This window comes from Leucopleurus acutus (genome assembly GCF_964270905.1).
Source record: "Leucopleurus acutus genome assembly, chromosome: 18".
Taxonomy (NCBI): domain Eukaryota; kingdom Metazoa; phylum Chordata; class Mammalia; order Artiodactyla; family Delphinidae; genus Leucopleurus; species Leucopleurus acutus.
In genome coordinates, this window is record NC_139160.1 from 4,790,020 (window position 1) to 4,805,756 (window position 15,737).

The 15,737-nt window shown below is 40.9% G+C and overlaps 1 protein-coding gene across 1 annotated transcript; it reads left to right on the top strand.

Annotated features, from left to right (window-relative positions):
• Nucleotides 1–6,127: 6,127 nt before the first annotated feature.
• Nucleotides 6,128–11,181, top strand: RPL21 (ribosomal protein L21). Its single transcript, XM_082859195.1, has 6 exons — nt 6,128–6,162; nt 8,714–8,792; nt 9,105–9,166; nt 9,948–10,060; nt 10,796–10,946; nt 11,057–11,181. Exons 2-6 carry the CDS (start codon nt 8,726–8,728, stop codon nt 11,144–11,146), a joined length of 483 nt encoding a protein of 160 aa, XP_082715321.1. The 5' UTR covers nt 6,128–6,162; nt 8,714–8,725; the 3' UTR covers nt 11,147–11,181.
• Nucleotides 11,182–15,737: the final 4,556 nt, after the last annotated feature.

Here is a 15,737-nt window from a genome sequence, read left to right on the forward strand (position 1 = left end):
AGGTTTTCACTTCCTTGTTTAAATTTATTCCTCAGTATTTTATTCTTTTTGATGCAATTATAAATGGGATTGTTTCCTTAATTTCTCTGATAGTTGTTAGTGTACAGAAATGTAACAGATTTTTATATACTGATTTTGTACCCTGCAACTTTACTGAATTCATTTATTAGTTCTAACAGTTTTTCTGATGGATCTTTAGGGTTTTTTTGTCCACACACATATATAAATATACATATGCAGTGCAATATTACTCAGCCATAGAAAAGAAAGAGATCTTACCATTTGTGACAACATGGGTGGACCTTCAGGGCATTAAGCTAAGTGAAACAAGTCAGACAGAGAAAGACAAATACTGTCTGATCTCTCTTATACATGGATCTAAAAAAAAAAAAAAAAAAAGACCAAGGTCTTAGATATAGAGAACAGACTGGTGGTTGCCAGAAGCGGGGGGAGGGGTGAAGGGTGGGAGAAATGGGTGAAGGGAGTCAAAGTGTAAAATTTTTTAAATAAATAAATAATAAGTAAAACAAATTTAAGGATAACTTAATCCACTGTGCTGATTCATTTACACTTAGCTCATGAAAATGTATTTTGTTGTAAAATAGATAGCTAGTGGGAAGCAGCCGCATAGCACAGGGAGATCAGCTTGGTGCTTTGTGTCTACCTAGAAGGATGGGATAGGGAGGGTGGGAGGGAGACGCAAGAGGGAGGGGATATGGGGATATATGTATATGTATAGCTGATTCACTTTGTTATAAAGCAGAAAGTAACACACCATTGTAAAGCAATTATACTCTAATAAAGATGTTAAAAAAAATAAAATGTATTTTGTAAGACTGTCTATTATCCAAGAAATCTTTTGAGCCTTTTTAAGACAAGTCTTTTGTCTTTGAACCAGTGAGTTCTAATTTTCCATATGAATGATGCTTGGACCTTGAAAGACAGACGATCAGTTGATTTTCAACTTAGATTCTTGAAATTTTAAGTGAAATGAAAACTTGATATTCTGTTTATTGATGGGGCACTGAATAAGGTCATTAAAAAAAAAAAATTCTCAACTCAGGTCCAGATAGCCATATTATCAATCAAACAGGGTTAACAAAAGACGTGAAATTTGTCTGCCACACATTTCCAAGTTGTGCCTTACTGTCTAAACATAACTAGGTCTCCATAAATCACTGCAATGTCTTTCCCAACTCTCACTTCAATACTTCTTCTGTCTGAATACTCCTGATATTTGATTAGGTTCTTCCTCATGTTGCTCTGGCCTTAAAGTCTAGGGCAGTTGAAGATATTTTAGAAGCTGGAGCAAGAAACAGGATTTGAGAACAGAAAAATCTGGATGCAGATAATGAGGATCTGAGTTATGGGGTTGAGATTCAGTTTGAATGTCTAATCACATGGTCACAAGCTTGTTTATGCCTGTTTTCATGTAGAGAATCAAGTTCTGGAAGGGTACAATCTTTGTCTTACTTGATTTAAAAAAAAGTTTCTCTTCACTTTTTTCTGCTTCTCAAGATCTCAAATGAAAATTTTCATTGAAAAAAGATTATTTTGTGTAATTATTCTTCACCATATGTTTTTCAATTATTCATAGTATTTCTGCCTCATTACTTTGGCTATCATTACAGTGACATTTTCCTGGAGACAAAATTCTCATTATATACTTTCTGGTTTTTTTTTTCCTACAACAATTTAATTTCTGAACTCACCCAAACTTCAGCTTAGGATTTTTTTTTGCTTAGGATTGAGTCTACATGCCAAGGGTCTAACGTATTTTTTTTCTTTTTTTAACATCTTTATTGGAGTATAATTGCTTTACAATGGTGTGTTACTTTCTGCTTTATAACAAAGTGAATCAGCTATACATATACATATATCCCCATATCCCCTCCCTCTTGCATCTCCCTACCACCCTCTCTATCCCACCCCTCTAGGTAGACACAAAGCACGGAGCTGATCTACCTGTGCTATGTGGCTGCTTCCCATTAGCTATCTATTTTACATTTGGTAGTGTATATATGTCCATGCCACTCTCTCACTTCGTCCCAGCTTACCCTTCCCCCTCCCCGTGTCCTCAGATACATTCTCTATGTCTGCGTCTTTATTCCGGTCCTGCCCCTAGGTTCTTCATAACCATTTTTTTTTTAGATTCCGTATATATGTGTTAACATACGGTATTTGTTTTTCTCTTTCTGATTTACTTCACTCTGTATTACAGACTCTAGGTCCATGCACCTCACTACAAATAACTCAATTTCGTTTCTTTTTGTGGCTGAGTAATATTCCATTGTATATATCTTCTCATCCATTCATCTGTCGATGGACACTTAGGTTGCTTCCATGTCCTGGCTATTGTAAATAGAGCTGCAATGAACACTGTGGTACATGACTCCTTTTGAATTATGGTTTTATCAGGGTATAGGCCCAGGAGTGGGATTGCTGGGTCGTATGGTAATTCTATTTTTAGCTTTTTAAGGAACCTCCATACTGTTCTCCATAGTGGCTGTATCAATTTACCTTCCCACCAACAATGCAAGAGGGTTCCCTTTTCTCCACACCCTCTCCAGCATTTATTGTTTGTAGATTTTTTGATGATGGCCATTCTGACTGGTGTGAGGTGATACCTCATTGTAGTTTTGATTTTCATTTCTCTGATGATTAGCAATGTTGAGCATTCTTTCATGTGTTTGTTGGCAATCTGTATATCTTCTGTGGAGAAATGTCTCTAGGTCTTTTGCCCATTTTTGGATTGGGTTGTTTGTTTTTTTGATATTGAGCTGCATAAGCTGCTTGTAAATTTTGGAGATTAATCCTTTGCCAGTTGCTTCATTTGCAAATATTTTCTCCCATTCTGAGGGTTGTCTTTTTGTCTTGTTTTCATTATATATTTTCTACACTAGAAAATCCTAACTGGTTCTTATTTGAAATTGTCCTTCTGCCAATACACCAAGACAAAGGGCAAATCCGATGGAGTTAACTGATACTCAGAGTTTCCAACTAGAGCCTCACACATAAGAGGACAGATCCATGTTTCCTCCTAGCTTAGAAAATTTGCCCCGATGGAGTTAAAATGCCAATGTCTCCTGAAAACCAAAATAAAACAAAACGTATACTTTGTTAATCTGCTTCTACAGAGAAAAATGCAAAAGTGGAAATAGAGATGTGAACTTACTTTAATGACCGAAAGTTATGGGTTTCTCTTAGTAGTTTACTCAAGCCTGGTGCAAAATCACAAATTGGCTTCATTTTAATGTCACATTCCTGTTCATTTGTTGACCTTATTTTCTAAGGCTATTGGATGGCTTTCGTTTCTCTGAGTTTTTAAAGTTGTTATCCATCTGTACGCCTTTACATATGCAAAAATACTTTCTGCCTAAAATACCCTTACTACTTGTTCTCTGGTCAAAGTGTGACTCCTTCATCAAGTTCAACATCCTCTGTGAAGCTTCGTTGCTCATCCAGGGATTCTTCTCTCCCATGCCCTCCTCTAATCTAGGCGCAGTGGGTCATCCACAGAACACCCACACTGCTCAACTCCATGTCGTCTGCTTTTCCACTTACAGTAGTCTAGCATCTTCCTCTTCCACCAAGCTCTCTGTGGAGTCCTTGAGGGCCAGGATCATGTTTTATTCATTTTTATAGTCTCATTATGCACTTCAGTACCTTATTTAATCTAGATGCTTATAAATACTGAATGAATTTTGAGTTTTCCTACTTTCTACATTTAATGTACTTCACATTTCTTTAAGTTTCAATCCTTTTCTTATTCTTTTTTACATTAATGATCTCAAACCGGAGGTAAATTGACCTTTAAACACTTAGGAAACCACTTTGGTTTTCAGATCTGTATGACAGAACTAATGACACAAACCTACTTTAAAAGCCTGTAATAAAAATAAATTCCTTACTCTCTTCAGAGGAAAATGGTAAATAAATAAAAATAGAGGTTCACTTTGGAAAACCATTTGGCAATTTTCTATGAAGTTAGAGATACCTTATGATCAAGCAATGCTCTAGGTATCACCCAGAAGAACAGAAAACATATTCACAAAAATATTTATGGCAGCTTTTTTCATAGTAGCATAACACTGAGAGGAAAAAACCAAATTTCCATCAAGACGAGAATGTATAAATAAATTGTGGTAAATTCATATAGTAGAATACTACTTATCAATAAAAAATAAAATAAACTACTGGTACAAGCAACAACATGATTGAATCTTAAAAACACTAAGCTGAAAAAAAAAGAGCCAGACAAAAAGTGCACATACTGTACAGTACCATTTATATGAAATTTAAGAATAGGCGAAACTAATCTATGGTTATAGAAATCAGAATGTTGGATTGTTCTAGTTGGGGAGGGGATCAGCTGGGACAAAGCACAGGGAATTGTTAATGGGAATGGCAATATTCTGCATTTGACTGGGGATATTGGTTCCAAGGCTATATATTTACATTAGTCAAAAATCATCCAAATGGGATTTCCCTGGTGGCACAGTGGTTAAGAATCCTCCTGCCAATGCAGGGGACACGGGTTCGAGCCTGGTCCAGGAAGATCCCACATGCCACGGAGCAACTAAGCCTGTGCGCCATGACTACTGAGCCTGTACTCTAGAGCCCATGAGCCACAACTACTGAGCCCACGTGCTGCAACTACTGAAGCCCGCATGCCTACAGCCTGTGCTCTGCAACAAGAGAAGCTGCCGCAATGAAAAGCCCGAGCACCACGACGAAGAGTAGTCCCCACTCGCCGCAACTACAGAAAACCCGGGTGCAGCAATGAAGGCTCAACACAGCCAAAAACAAATTAATTAATTTTAAAAAGTGTACAATATTGTGTCACTAATTGAAACTGTAGCATACTAATGTTAAGATGTTCACAAAAGGGTAAACTGGGTGCCAAGTATACGGGAATTCTCTGTACCATTTTTCTAAAAAATTTTTTTGCTAAATCTAAAACTACCCTTTAAAAACGATTAATATTTATTAATATTGATTAAAAATAAATTATTTAGAAAATATTAAAAAGTATAGTGATGAATAAACCATCACCTCCCATGTATTCAATAACCAGCTTAAAATTAGTCAGAATAGTTAAAGCCTCCTGTATACCCCTTTCTTTACAGTCCCCTTCCTACCAGACAAGACCACTTTTCTAAATTTGATTTTCATCCCCTTGTATTTCTTGACTACTTTCACTACATATGCATATATGCCTAAGCAATATATAGTATTGTTTTGCATGTTTCAAAATTGTACGTGTATAAATTGTCCTATTATGTATGTTCCACATGTCCCTCTTTTTGCTTCATCACATTTGCGGGCTCAGTCTTGACTTACTGGCATATAATATTCCACTGTATGAATACCCCATAATGGGTTTATGCTCTTATTGGTGGACGTTTCCAACTTTTTGCTTCTATTCCTAGTGCTGTTGTGGATATCCTTGTCTACATAGCAAAGTTCCCATAAGATAAGCAGTTAGGAGCGGAATGCTGGAATTTGGTATTTGCATATTTTCGGTTTCACTAGATTTTGCCAAATTGCTTCGCAAAGTGGTTGTAACAGGGGTACGTACCTACCAGCAGATGCGTAGTGTTTCGACGCATTGAGGGGAAAAACGTTTGAAAGACATATAAACCGTACAACATGCTTTCTTCACCATAATTTTGCTTTTGTGTCCACGTAACCATTCCCACAAACTGCAGTTCGGAGCACAAAAAAGAACTCAGACAACGTTAAGACCAGACGGCTCCGACGCCCAAGGACGCAAGCACACGCCCATTTCGCGCGTGGTGTCTGGCGCAATGGCTGACGTCATCACGCTCGCGACGTCTGCGCCTGTTTGACGCCCTTGAAGGCCCCTTTCCGGGCTGTCTGGCAAGATCCAAGTGTCAGCTTGTGTCGGTCGGTTACCTCTTTTTCGCAAGAAAGGAAAATATCCTCACAGGTTCTTCTGGTTCTCAGAGACGACACCCTTACCCCGGAAAGAGTGGCTGTCGGCCGGCGTTTTCTCAGGCAGCGCCGCGGGCAGCCCGTAGGCCCTTGTAAGGCGCGCGCGCAGCGCCGCCTCCTTCTTTTCGGCCGGAACCGCCATCTTCCAGGTACAGTACGCGCGTGGCTCCCGGAGCCTCTTGTCCCTCCCCCTGTTCTTCAGGCGTGAGTTCCAACCCTGTGGCCGCTGAGGCCGTGCATTGGAGCCCTAGGGAGATCATTTAGCCAGCCTGGGGCCCGCTGGCCTGGGCGGTGGAGCTGTGTCCGTCCAGACTCGGCGCGGCGGGCGCGGGGCCGGGGACCAGGCTGCGATGCCGTGGGTTTGCGGGGGGACAGGCTCTGGAAAAACGAGGCCGAGGCACCGGGGTGAGGCGATTCTGGTCCATCGGGAAAGGAATTCGTCCTTCCAGCGCCCCCACGGCTTCAGCCCGCCTCTTCTGGGCTTTCTCGGATCGGCTCTGGCGCCGCGTGGCCGCTTGCTTTTCCAGCGCCTTCAGTGTGGCATCGTAACCCCTGTTGTAGGACCTAAACTGTAATGCCCTGGGGTAGGGGCTTCGGGGCAGTAGGAGCGGGTCGAGAACCAGGCGCCGGTTTTAATCTCCCCTGAGACCTGGGTGTGTGTGTGAGAAAGTCGGGGATCGTGGTCGGAGAACTGCAGAGGTGCCCCTGAGTCGCCCTGGATGAAGAAGCCCAGCCCATTCGTCGTTGACGTGGGAGATTTCCGGTTCTCTTAATTCTGGCCCGGGACCGCAGTTGGAGAAAGGGAAAATACTTCGTTTGCCACGGGTATTGTTTTGTTCATGCCAGGGCAGCAAGTGTTAAGCGAAGGGATTCCTGAATAGCTGTGTCTGATTTAGGCGTTTAGGGGGAAAGTTAACTGAATAACCCCTTAGTTTTAGTTTTGCATCTGTGTCTAGTTTGTAGCAGCCAGCTGCCAGAGTTGAGGAAACAGCGGGTTGCGCCCCTGTAATGGGTCCCATTTTTGGTAGTATTTATAGAGTTTAAATTGTCATTGTTTGGGACGTTAAGTCTTGTTTTTAAAAACTCACTCGATTATATGTGTATTGAGTCCTGATGGATTTCGAACTTGGAAAAATGGGTCTAGTGGAAAGAGCGTGGGCTCTGGAGTCAGAAGGGACTTCCAGGGGTTCCCTGGTGGTGCAGTGGTTAAGAATCCGCTTGCCAGTGCAGGCGACACGGGTTGGAGCTCTGGTCCGGGAAGATCCCACATGCCGCAGAGCAAGCAAACCCGTGCACCACAACTACTGAGCCTGCCCTCTAGAGCCTACGAGCCACAGCTACTGAGCCCGTGTGCCACAACTACTGAGCCTGCGCTCTAGAACCCACGAGCCGCAACTATTGAAGCCCGCGCACCTAGAGCCCGTGCTCCGCAATGAGAAAAGCCCCCACTCGCTGTAATTAGAGCCGGTGCACGACAACGAAGACCCAACGTGGCCAAAAATTTAAAAAATAAATTTATTTTTTTAAAAAAACGAAAGGACTTATTACTGATTTTGTCACTTTGTGTCTCCATGAAGTGAGTTGACCTGCAGAGCATGTCTCCTTGTTTATGAACTTAAGGGGAGTTTGTATGAACTTAATGCAAATGTAGCCATGAGAATCAAAACAGTACTTGTACTTGATAGATTCTTCTCACCATTTAAAGTGAAGTGTGCATTCGTTGTAACAGCGATTTGGCTTTGGTGGGTTAGCTGGAACATTCTTCGGTCTCCTTGCCACACAGGTTATATGAAAAAGGTACTTAGGAGCCACTTTTCTTTACAGTTAAGATGTAATAAATTGAGAGGTTGACTTACATTAGAACGTTGTCGACAACCTAAGCTGGTCTTTGGTGTATTTTGCCTTGTGGTAGGAGTAGTCAGCAATGGTAGTTCTGCCCTTGGATGATCTGAGGCAATTAAAACCGTTATTTTGACCTTTTGGGAAACAAAGTGAAAGGTTCAACTCAGTAGCCTATACGTGAGTTCTTAGGCAATGATAAAGTACTGTTTACTAGTAGGGGCTTTGCACGTGCTGGGAATTGCTCAATGTTTTGTAGACATTACCTTAGTTGATTATAAAAGTATTAATGCTGTTTTACATATGAGGATCAGGGTTTTAAATGTTGGTCTCCCAGCAGGTAGGTGGCAAAACCTATCTCAAAATCAGGTCAGTGATTGTAAAGCCTTCTACCTCACATTTTCTGGTAAACAACTGAGTAATTAGGTATATGAAGGAAGTTAGAGATTTTTGACAGTTAATAGGCGCGGTATTAAAGAAATCTGTAGGTTGATAAGAAAAGGGGTTTAATCCATTATGTATAAATGCAAGACTGAGTTTTGTCGTGCTTTGCAACAATAAACTGCCTTCTAGTTGGTAATTCCAGTGTTCTTGGCAGTCTAAGCTGGGTTCTACAGATGTAGTGTGGCAGAAGTCCTGTTGTGTTGTTACATTCTAATAGGGAAAATCCTGGTTTGGGTTCTAAAATCCAGTTCTGCTTCTTAGGAGTTTTAGGCAGTTTTGGCAGAAATCTTGGTAAAATTACTGTTTCTTACCATTATAAGAGCTATTGATGCGTGAACCAGCTTTTTAGATAGTTGCCTAATTCTCGTGTTGCTACTGAACTTAGTGCATTTGTAATTACACATTTTTTGGTTAAAGGGGCAAATGTCAATTTTGCAGTTGTATTTGACTCTTTGATACTTTCTGCTTTCAGTAATTCGCCAAAATGACCAACACAAAGGGAAAGAGAAGGGGCACCCGCTACATGTTCTCTAGGCCTTTTAGAAAACATGGTGAGTAGATCCACCCTCCTTGGGAGCAAGCGTGGCGTACATTTGTGTTTTATTACCTATGTGTTGTCGTTCATATAATGTGTTCTTAATAAATGGTATTAATTAATCAGCATCTACCTAACTTATTTGTAATAAATAAAAAGCATGAATTTTATATAGTGGTTCTTAAATTGTCGACTAGCAAGATTTTAAAGTACACGTAACTGCCAAAAAGTAGTGTGTGTTGAAAGCTAGCAAGCTTATATATTTCTCTTACTCTTGACTTTTTAATCTTGATATTGACTCTATTGGGGTTTTTTGGGTTTTTTGCAGGAGTTGTTCCTTTGGCCACATACATGCGAATCTACAAGAAAGGTGATATTGTAGATATCAAGGTAAATTATAAAATAACTACAGAGTAACATTAGAAGTTAGAAAAGTTGTGTTTAATATTAAAATTTGAATAGGGTGTATTGCATCTTTTTATCTTCCTAATCGGGGGAAAATCCATTTCCTGAAAAAGCTCGTGAGAGTATAGAGTAGCTGTTTTATGTTACATTTTTATTTTTGTAATTTTGGCTGCATTGGGTCTTCGTTGTCAAGTCTTCATTGCAGTGCACGGGCTTCTTACTGCAGTGGCTTCTCTTGTTGCAGAGCTTGGGCTCTAGGTGGGCAGGCTTCAGTAGTTGTGGCTCACGGGCTCTAGAGCGTAGGCTCAGTAGTTGTGGCACATGGGCTTAGTTGCCCTGTGGCATGTGGGATCTTCCTGGACCAGGGCTCGAACCCATGTCCCCTGCATTGGCAGGCGGATTCATAACCACTGTGCCACCAGGGAAGTCCCTAGAATGGCTATTTTAATTTTACTTTAATAAACAAGAGTTTTAAAAGTGCTATTCTTGAGTCTAAGAATTTTCTCATTACTTGTTTTTAACAGCTAGTGGAAAAATTAAGGGGGGGAAATCCTGTGGATTTGTATTTAAACGTGTCCTGGCACTCTAGAGCTTAATGATGATTGTCTTTTTGATTGCTAAAAGCAACGTGAAAATGACATTTCACCGGCTCTGAAAGCTCTTGAGTTGCCATCTAAAGAAGAAAAAATCTTGGAATATCTTAGTTACTTTGGATTTAAATGGAGGGGGAAATTGCTGGCATAACGTTTATCTCCTTTCTTAACAGGGAATGGGCACTGTTCAAAAAGGAATGCCCCACAAATGTTACCATGGCAAAACTGGGAGAGTCTACAATGTTACCCAGCATGCTGTTGGCATCATTGTAAACAAACAAGTTAAGTAAGTAATGTCATAGTTCTTTGTGCCTACTTAGTATTCCCTCACACCCCCCTTTCACTTTGCCAGTTGGACTTATGTCTTTATTGGTCATTCAAGTGGGGCAAAGGAAATACCCTTTTAAAACTCAAGCAAACTGGGTGTTTGTCTTGTAACCTGTCAGAGGAAACAAATTGTAATAAATTTGCTGGAAAGTCTTGTGAGGTTTGTTAGCTAAGCCGTTCTGGTTTTCACAGTGTAAAAAGTTTAATAAGTTGTAAATTTTATTAGTGGTCTGGTTTTGCTTAAATTATTTGGTATTTTAGAGTCTGTCACCTCATCAGAAGAGAGCTTAAAAGTGGGGATGTTTCGGCTTCCCTGGTGGCGCAGTGGTTGGGAGTCCACCTGCCGATGCAGGGGGCGTGGGTTCATGCCCCGGTCCGGGAGGATCCCACGTGCTGTGGAGCGGCTGGGCCCGTGAGCCATGGCCGCTGGGCTTGCGCGTCCGGAGCCTGTGCTCCGCAGTGGGAGAGGCCGCAGCGGTGAGAGGCCCGCGTACCGCAAAAAACAAAACAAACAAATCAAGGCCCTATTCAGTAAGATTTAATAAATGATTATAAATTTGCCATCACCTTGTTGATTTATCCTATCTGTGGGTAAAAAAATATTCATGGTTTAATTAATAAATGAAACTGTCGAAAGAATTCTCTGAATTTTAGCTGTGTTTTTGATGCACTTAAAAGTTTCTTCTCTCTCCAGGGGCAAGATTCTTGCCAAGAGAATTAATGTGCGTATCGAGCATATTAAGCACTCTAAGAGCCGGGATAGCTTCCTGAAACGGGTGAAGGAAAATGATCAGAAAAAGAAGGAAGCCAAAGAGAAAGGTACTTGGGTTCAACTGAAGCGCCAGGTGAGTGCTTGGCAGGGTGTCTTGGTATTACGTACATTATTAGTTCCGGGAGCACTTTGAAATTGAGCTATAGTACTTTTCATAATTATTCCCTCGCCTTTTTTTAATAGCCTGCTCCACCCAGAGAAGCACACTTCGTGAGAACCAATGGAAAGGAGCCTGAACTGTTGGAGCCCATTCCCTATGAATTCATGGCATGATGGGTGTAAAGAAAATAAAAGACCTGGACTGTGTACATGTTTCTCTTAATTGAGTAGAAGTGTGTGACCCCCTTCCCCAAACAAATATTTAAAGCACATTTTAATTGTGTCCGAATTCAGTGGGTGACATCTTTTTACTTTTCAAATTTAGTGGGTTTTATTCCTGAAAGATGTGAGGTAGTTTGTTGTGCAGTATACTCCATTGATTAATAAACTGCTAGATATTACTTATAAAATATTTGTACTAGTTTGAAAATAGTCTCAATTCCTATGAACAAAGGATTTAAAATGAATGAAAGTTATCTGTTATAATTAAGCTCAGGAAAAGTTGATGCTCATAATTGCATCATAAATTAAGTAGCTGTGTTTTGAGGATCAAGAACTTACCTTTGAAGCCTGCTATTTAAATATACATGGTTTAAAGCCCCTTCCTCGTCCTTTGTGAGTTACATGTTAGTTCTGAGTTGTTCAGACCTTTTGTGCAGCAGGGCTCAGAAAAGTATTAAAAGCTGGAATACCTTTTTTATTTAAACCGGGTGAGTATATAGCCCCTAATATGCTGCGTGGCGTTCTGAGCACTTTCATAAAGCGCTCGCAGAGACCTTGGGATAAGTGTTGTTTTGCTCATCTTATATGAAAGGAAGCTGAGGCACAAGTAACGTGCCTGAGGCTACAGGTGCATAGTGTTCGGCAAAGATTCAAACCCAGGCAGTCTGGCTGCATAATCAGATTTTAGTCATCAGTTCTATATTGCTTCATATTAATAGGAATATTTTAAAGCTACTCTGTCTAGTTGGAACACCATTTTAGGTTTTGTTACTTCCTGGATATTTTTAATAGGATGTGGTAAACATCCAATAGGGAATTGATCACATCTCATCGCCCTGCCTTCAGTATTCTGTGATAATACCTGTAGCAAGCTTATTTAAAATGAAAACCTTGGGCTTCCCTGGTGGCGCAGTGGTTACGAATCCGCCTGCCAATGCAGGGGACACGGGTTCGAGCCCTGGTTCGGGAAGATCCCACATGCCACGGAGCAACTAAGCCTGTGCGCCACAACTACTGAGCCTGCGTGCCGCAACTACTGAAGCCCACACACTTAGAGCCTGTGCTCCACAAGAAGAGAAGCCACTGCAGTGAGAAGCCGGCACACTGCAATGAAGAGTAGCCCCCGCTCACCGCAACTAGAGAAAGCCCGTGCGCAGCAAGGAAGACCCAGCACAGCCATAAATTAATTAATTAATTAATTTAAGAAAAATGAAAACCTTGACTACTCACTTGGTATTCTGTCCCCACTATTAGACTTGAGGACAAGAACCTGTTTATAATTTTAGTAAACGCTGTGAATAGGTTGAAACCCAATGTTAGTGGCCTTCAGTTTCATCTGGTGAAGTGTTATGGTAATAGGGCTTGGAATCCAGCAAACCCGGGCTTTGAATCTTGGATTCCTAACCTAACTCAGTAAATGGTGGTTATTAATTGCCCTCAAAGATTCACATCTAGTGGTAGAGGGTTATGTTTAAACATAACTCTGTTGGTCAAAAGAAATTGTTTACCAGCACCACCACAGAAAACAAGGAAAACCTTATATATTGCATCAGTTGGCATCTGTGTTCTGTGTTTTTCCATCTTAAGTTACCACTTATGCAGTAGGTTGAAGTCACTTTGCATATTTTAAAATTCTATTTCATGAGTATCTTTCATAGCCGTTTCTTCATTCCTTCCCCTTTAGGCACATTTTGATTTCTCCTGTAAACTATTAAAGCAGCTTCAAGGCATAATGTTTATTGAGCCTCCTGCTTTATTGCATATTGCCTAACCTGCGTGTCTCTATAACTCATGGTTTAGTTTTTCAAGGTATGTGTAACTAGTCTGGTTCCTACTAAATTGTTTTTCTCTTTATTTCTGTTTTCCTACGTGATGGCTTTAGCTATTAGGAAAATTGTGTTTATGGAACTGCTCTTCATTGCCCCGGTTTTGCACACGCACTTGCCTTTGCCTGAAATACCTACACTTTGCTTTGTTCGTTTGATGGAATTCTGCTTGTTGTTCACTCACCTTGAGTCATAGGTGAACCGTCCCTGATTAAAGCATTTTAAGGAGAGGAATGAAAGTGCTTGGAATCAGAGATTACTTCTGGTTTGGGTTGGTGGAATAAATTCCCCCACATTTTTGTGTGTTTGCTTCTCACAGTGTTTATAGTTTTTAAAACCACCTGCCTTCCTCACTAGACCTGAGGGTAGGGACTCTGCCTTATATTTTGTACTTCTGGTGCCTGGCACATAATATACACTCAGTAAATGCTCTTTAATGAGAAAAGCACTGCTTATTTTTTGTTTAAGACATTTTCTACTTTATGTTCAGTTTTATTTTCCTATGTACTTTATAAAACTATAGTGTTTCTGAATTTTGAGGGCTAACCAACCATTTTGCTCAGGAGTAATTGGGATTATTAAATCCTTCACGTGGAAAAATCAGAGACCTCAAACATTCCTTTGTTCGTTCTCCAGCCAGTCATGTTAACCTTGCTGACTGTTGCTGCTTCTGTAAAATGAGGGTGTCATCTGCAAGTAGGGATTGGACTGAATGATTCCTAGAGGTCCCTCGCGTGCTTTGAGTCTGATTCCATGTTTAACTATGACTAAGTGAAAGGAAGTATAATTGTGACTTGTCAAAAAGGAAATGGTGGTGTAAGATCTTAGTTCAGGAGGGCTGGTGAGGCTGGACATTGGGAAAAGGAAAGGCTGCAAACAAGAGTGGCTAAGGGGAGTTATTCTTAGGGCAGGTAGTCAGAAAATGTGAACGCTTCCATCTAGTGCATGGTGCAGCAGTTTTCTAAAATACTATCAATGGCAATGCTATGTGAATATGCGTATAGCTCTTTTGGATTTTTAAAGGTGGGTTTTCTCACATGCACAATACTGAGTTTAAAATGTGGTTTCCAGATTCTTGGTTCATTCTGATTGCTTTCCTAAAGGGTTGTACCAGTTAGCACTCCATGAGTGAGTGAAAATGATTGTCTTGGCACTCTCTTCAGCATTGATTATTATAATTTAGTCTTTGCTAATCTGGCCGGAGAAAATGTTGCGTTATTGAATTTGGCTTTCCTTAGCTTCTGGAACACTTAACCTGGTTTCCTTTTACCTCCACTGCAGTCTTTGCTGGCCCTTACTGTCTTTCTGACCTCCAAATACTGAAGTGCCTTTATTCGCACATGCAAAGCCCTATATCATCTGCCCTCTACCTACTTTTCTGACCTAATCTACCACTTCCAGCCCCAAAGTCAGATTCAGTAAGTCATGAGATATTTGGAGGTCAGACACCATTAAGGAAGTTACAATCTAGGAAGAGCAGTACAAGCGGAAATCCTAATTAAATCAAGGCAAAATAAGGCTTCAAGGAGTGTAAAAGGACAGTAAAGGGGAAAGTTGATGTTTGCAGGGCTCTTGTTTTCACTGATTTTTCGTGGTTTCTCTTGTTTGCTTGACCCTTTCCACGTACTGCTTCCTTGGCTTCAGCTTACAGACTAGTGAAAGCCAGCAAACTAAGCAAGCAGCTTTTCGTTTGTCTTCCTCATTCTTTTGTAGCTTAAATTCCGTCTCCCACTGCCAATATGGCTTCTGCCTACACCACTCTAATGAAGCTACTCCTAGAGGTTACCAAACACCTGCTAATTAAACGTAGAGACTTTCCAATTTGGCTTCATCTCCCTGGTATTTGTCAGAGCCAACACCTTTGCTTTTTGCCATCACACTTTAGCCAGGTTCCTCTGCCTGTCCGACTCCTTCGTCCCCCTTATTCTGGATTTTCCTTAATGTTCCACATCTGTCACTCCTAAGTTCTTTCTGGATGATCTAAGCCAGTGGTTCTTCAAGTATAGTTTCCCAGCTCGCAGCATCAGCATCTGGGAACTTGTTAAAAATGCAGACCTACTGAATCAGAAATTCCGGGGAGGGGCCGCGGGCAGCACTTAACAAGTTCTCTGGGCGATGGAGGTGCATGCTCCAACTTGAGAACCACTAAGTTTATGTCTGGCTATCTCTAATACACGTGAGACTCAACTTCAGAGCTCACTTTCTCTGAAGCTCTAGATGTGTATTTCCAGCTCCCTCTTGGGCACCTCCATTTGGTGCAGCTATTACACAGATGAGCTTGGAAGGTTTTATTAGCGGAGAGATGAATTAAATTGAAACCCTTGAGATTTGACTAATGTGTGTTTGCTGATAAGATTACATGCCTGCCTTGAAATGCAGGTCGTTTAATGAGTAACCATCACAAAGTGTGAATTTATAAATTAATCCCTTACTGTACAATTCCCTTTTCTCACACTTACCAATGAGAATGAAGAAAAATATTCTAACTATAAAACTTTTCACCCTGTTCTTAAGTTAATAAGAGCCATGGTTGGGAATGAGGCTGCGTGGCTTCTTGAACTTTCTCTTCTGATCTAGCCAGGTATCTCTTAAGGCCTGTTCGTGTTCAGTTGAACCCGATCCGAAGGGCTGAATAAACTACATCACACTGAAATTTGCTTCTGAACGTTGTGGCCAAAAAGCCCCCCAGTTTCCTGTATCTTCTGTACTCCCATCAG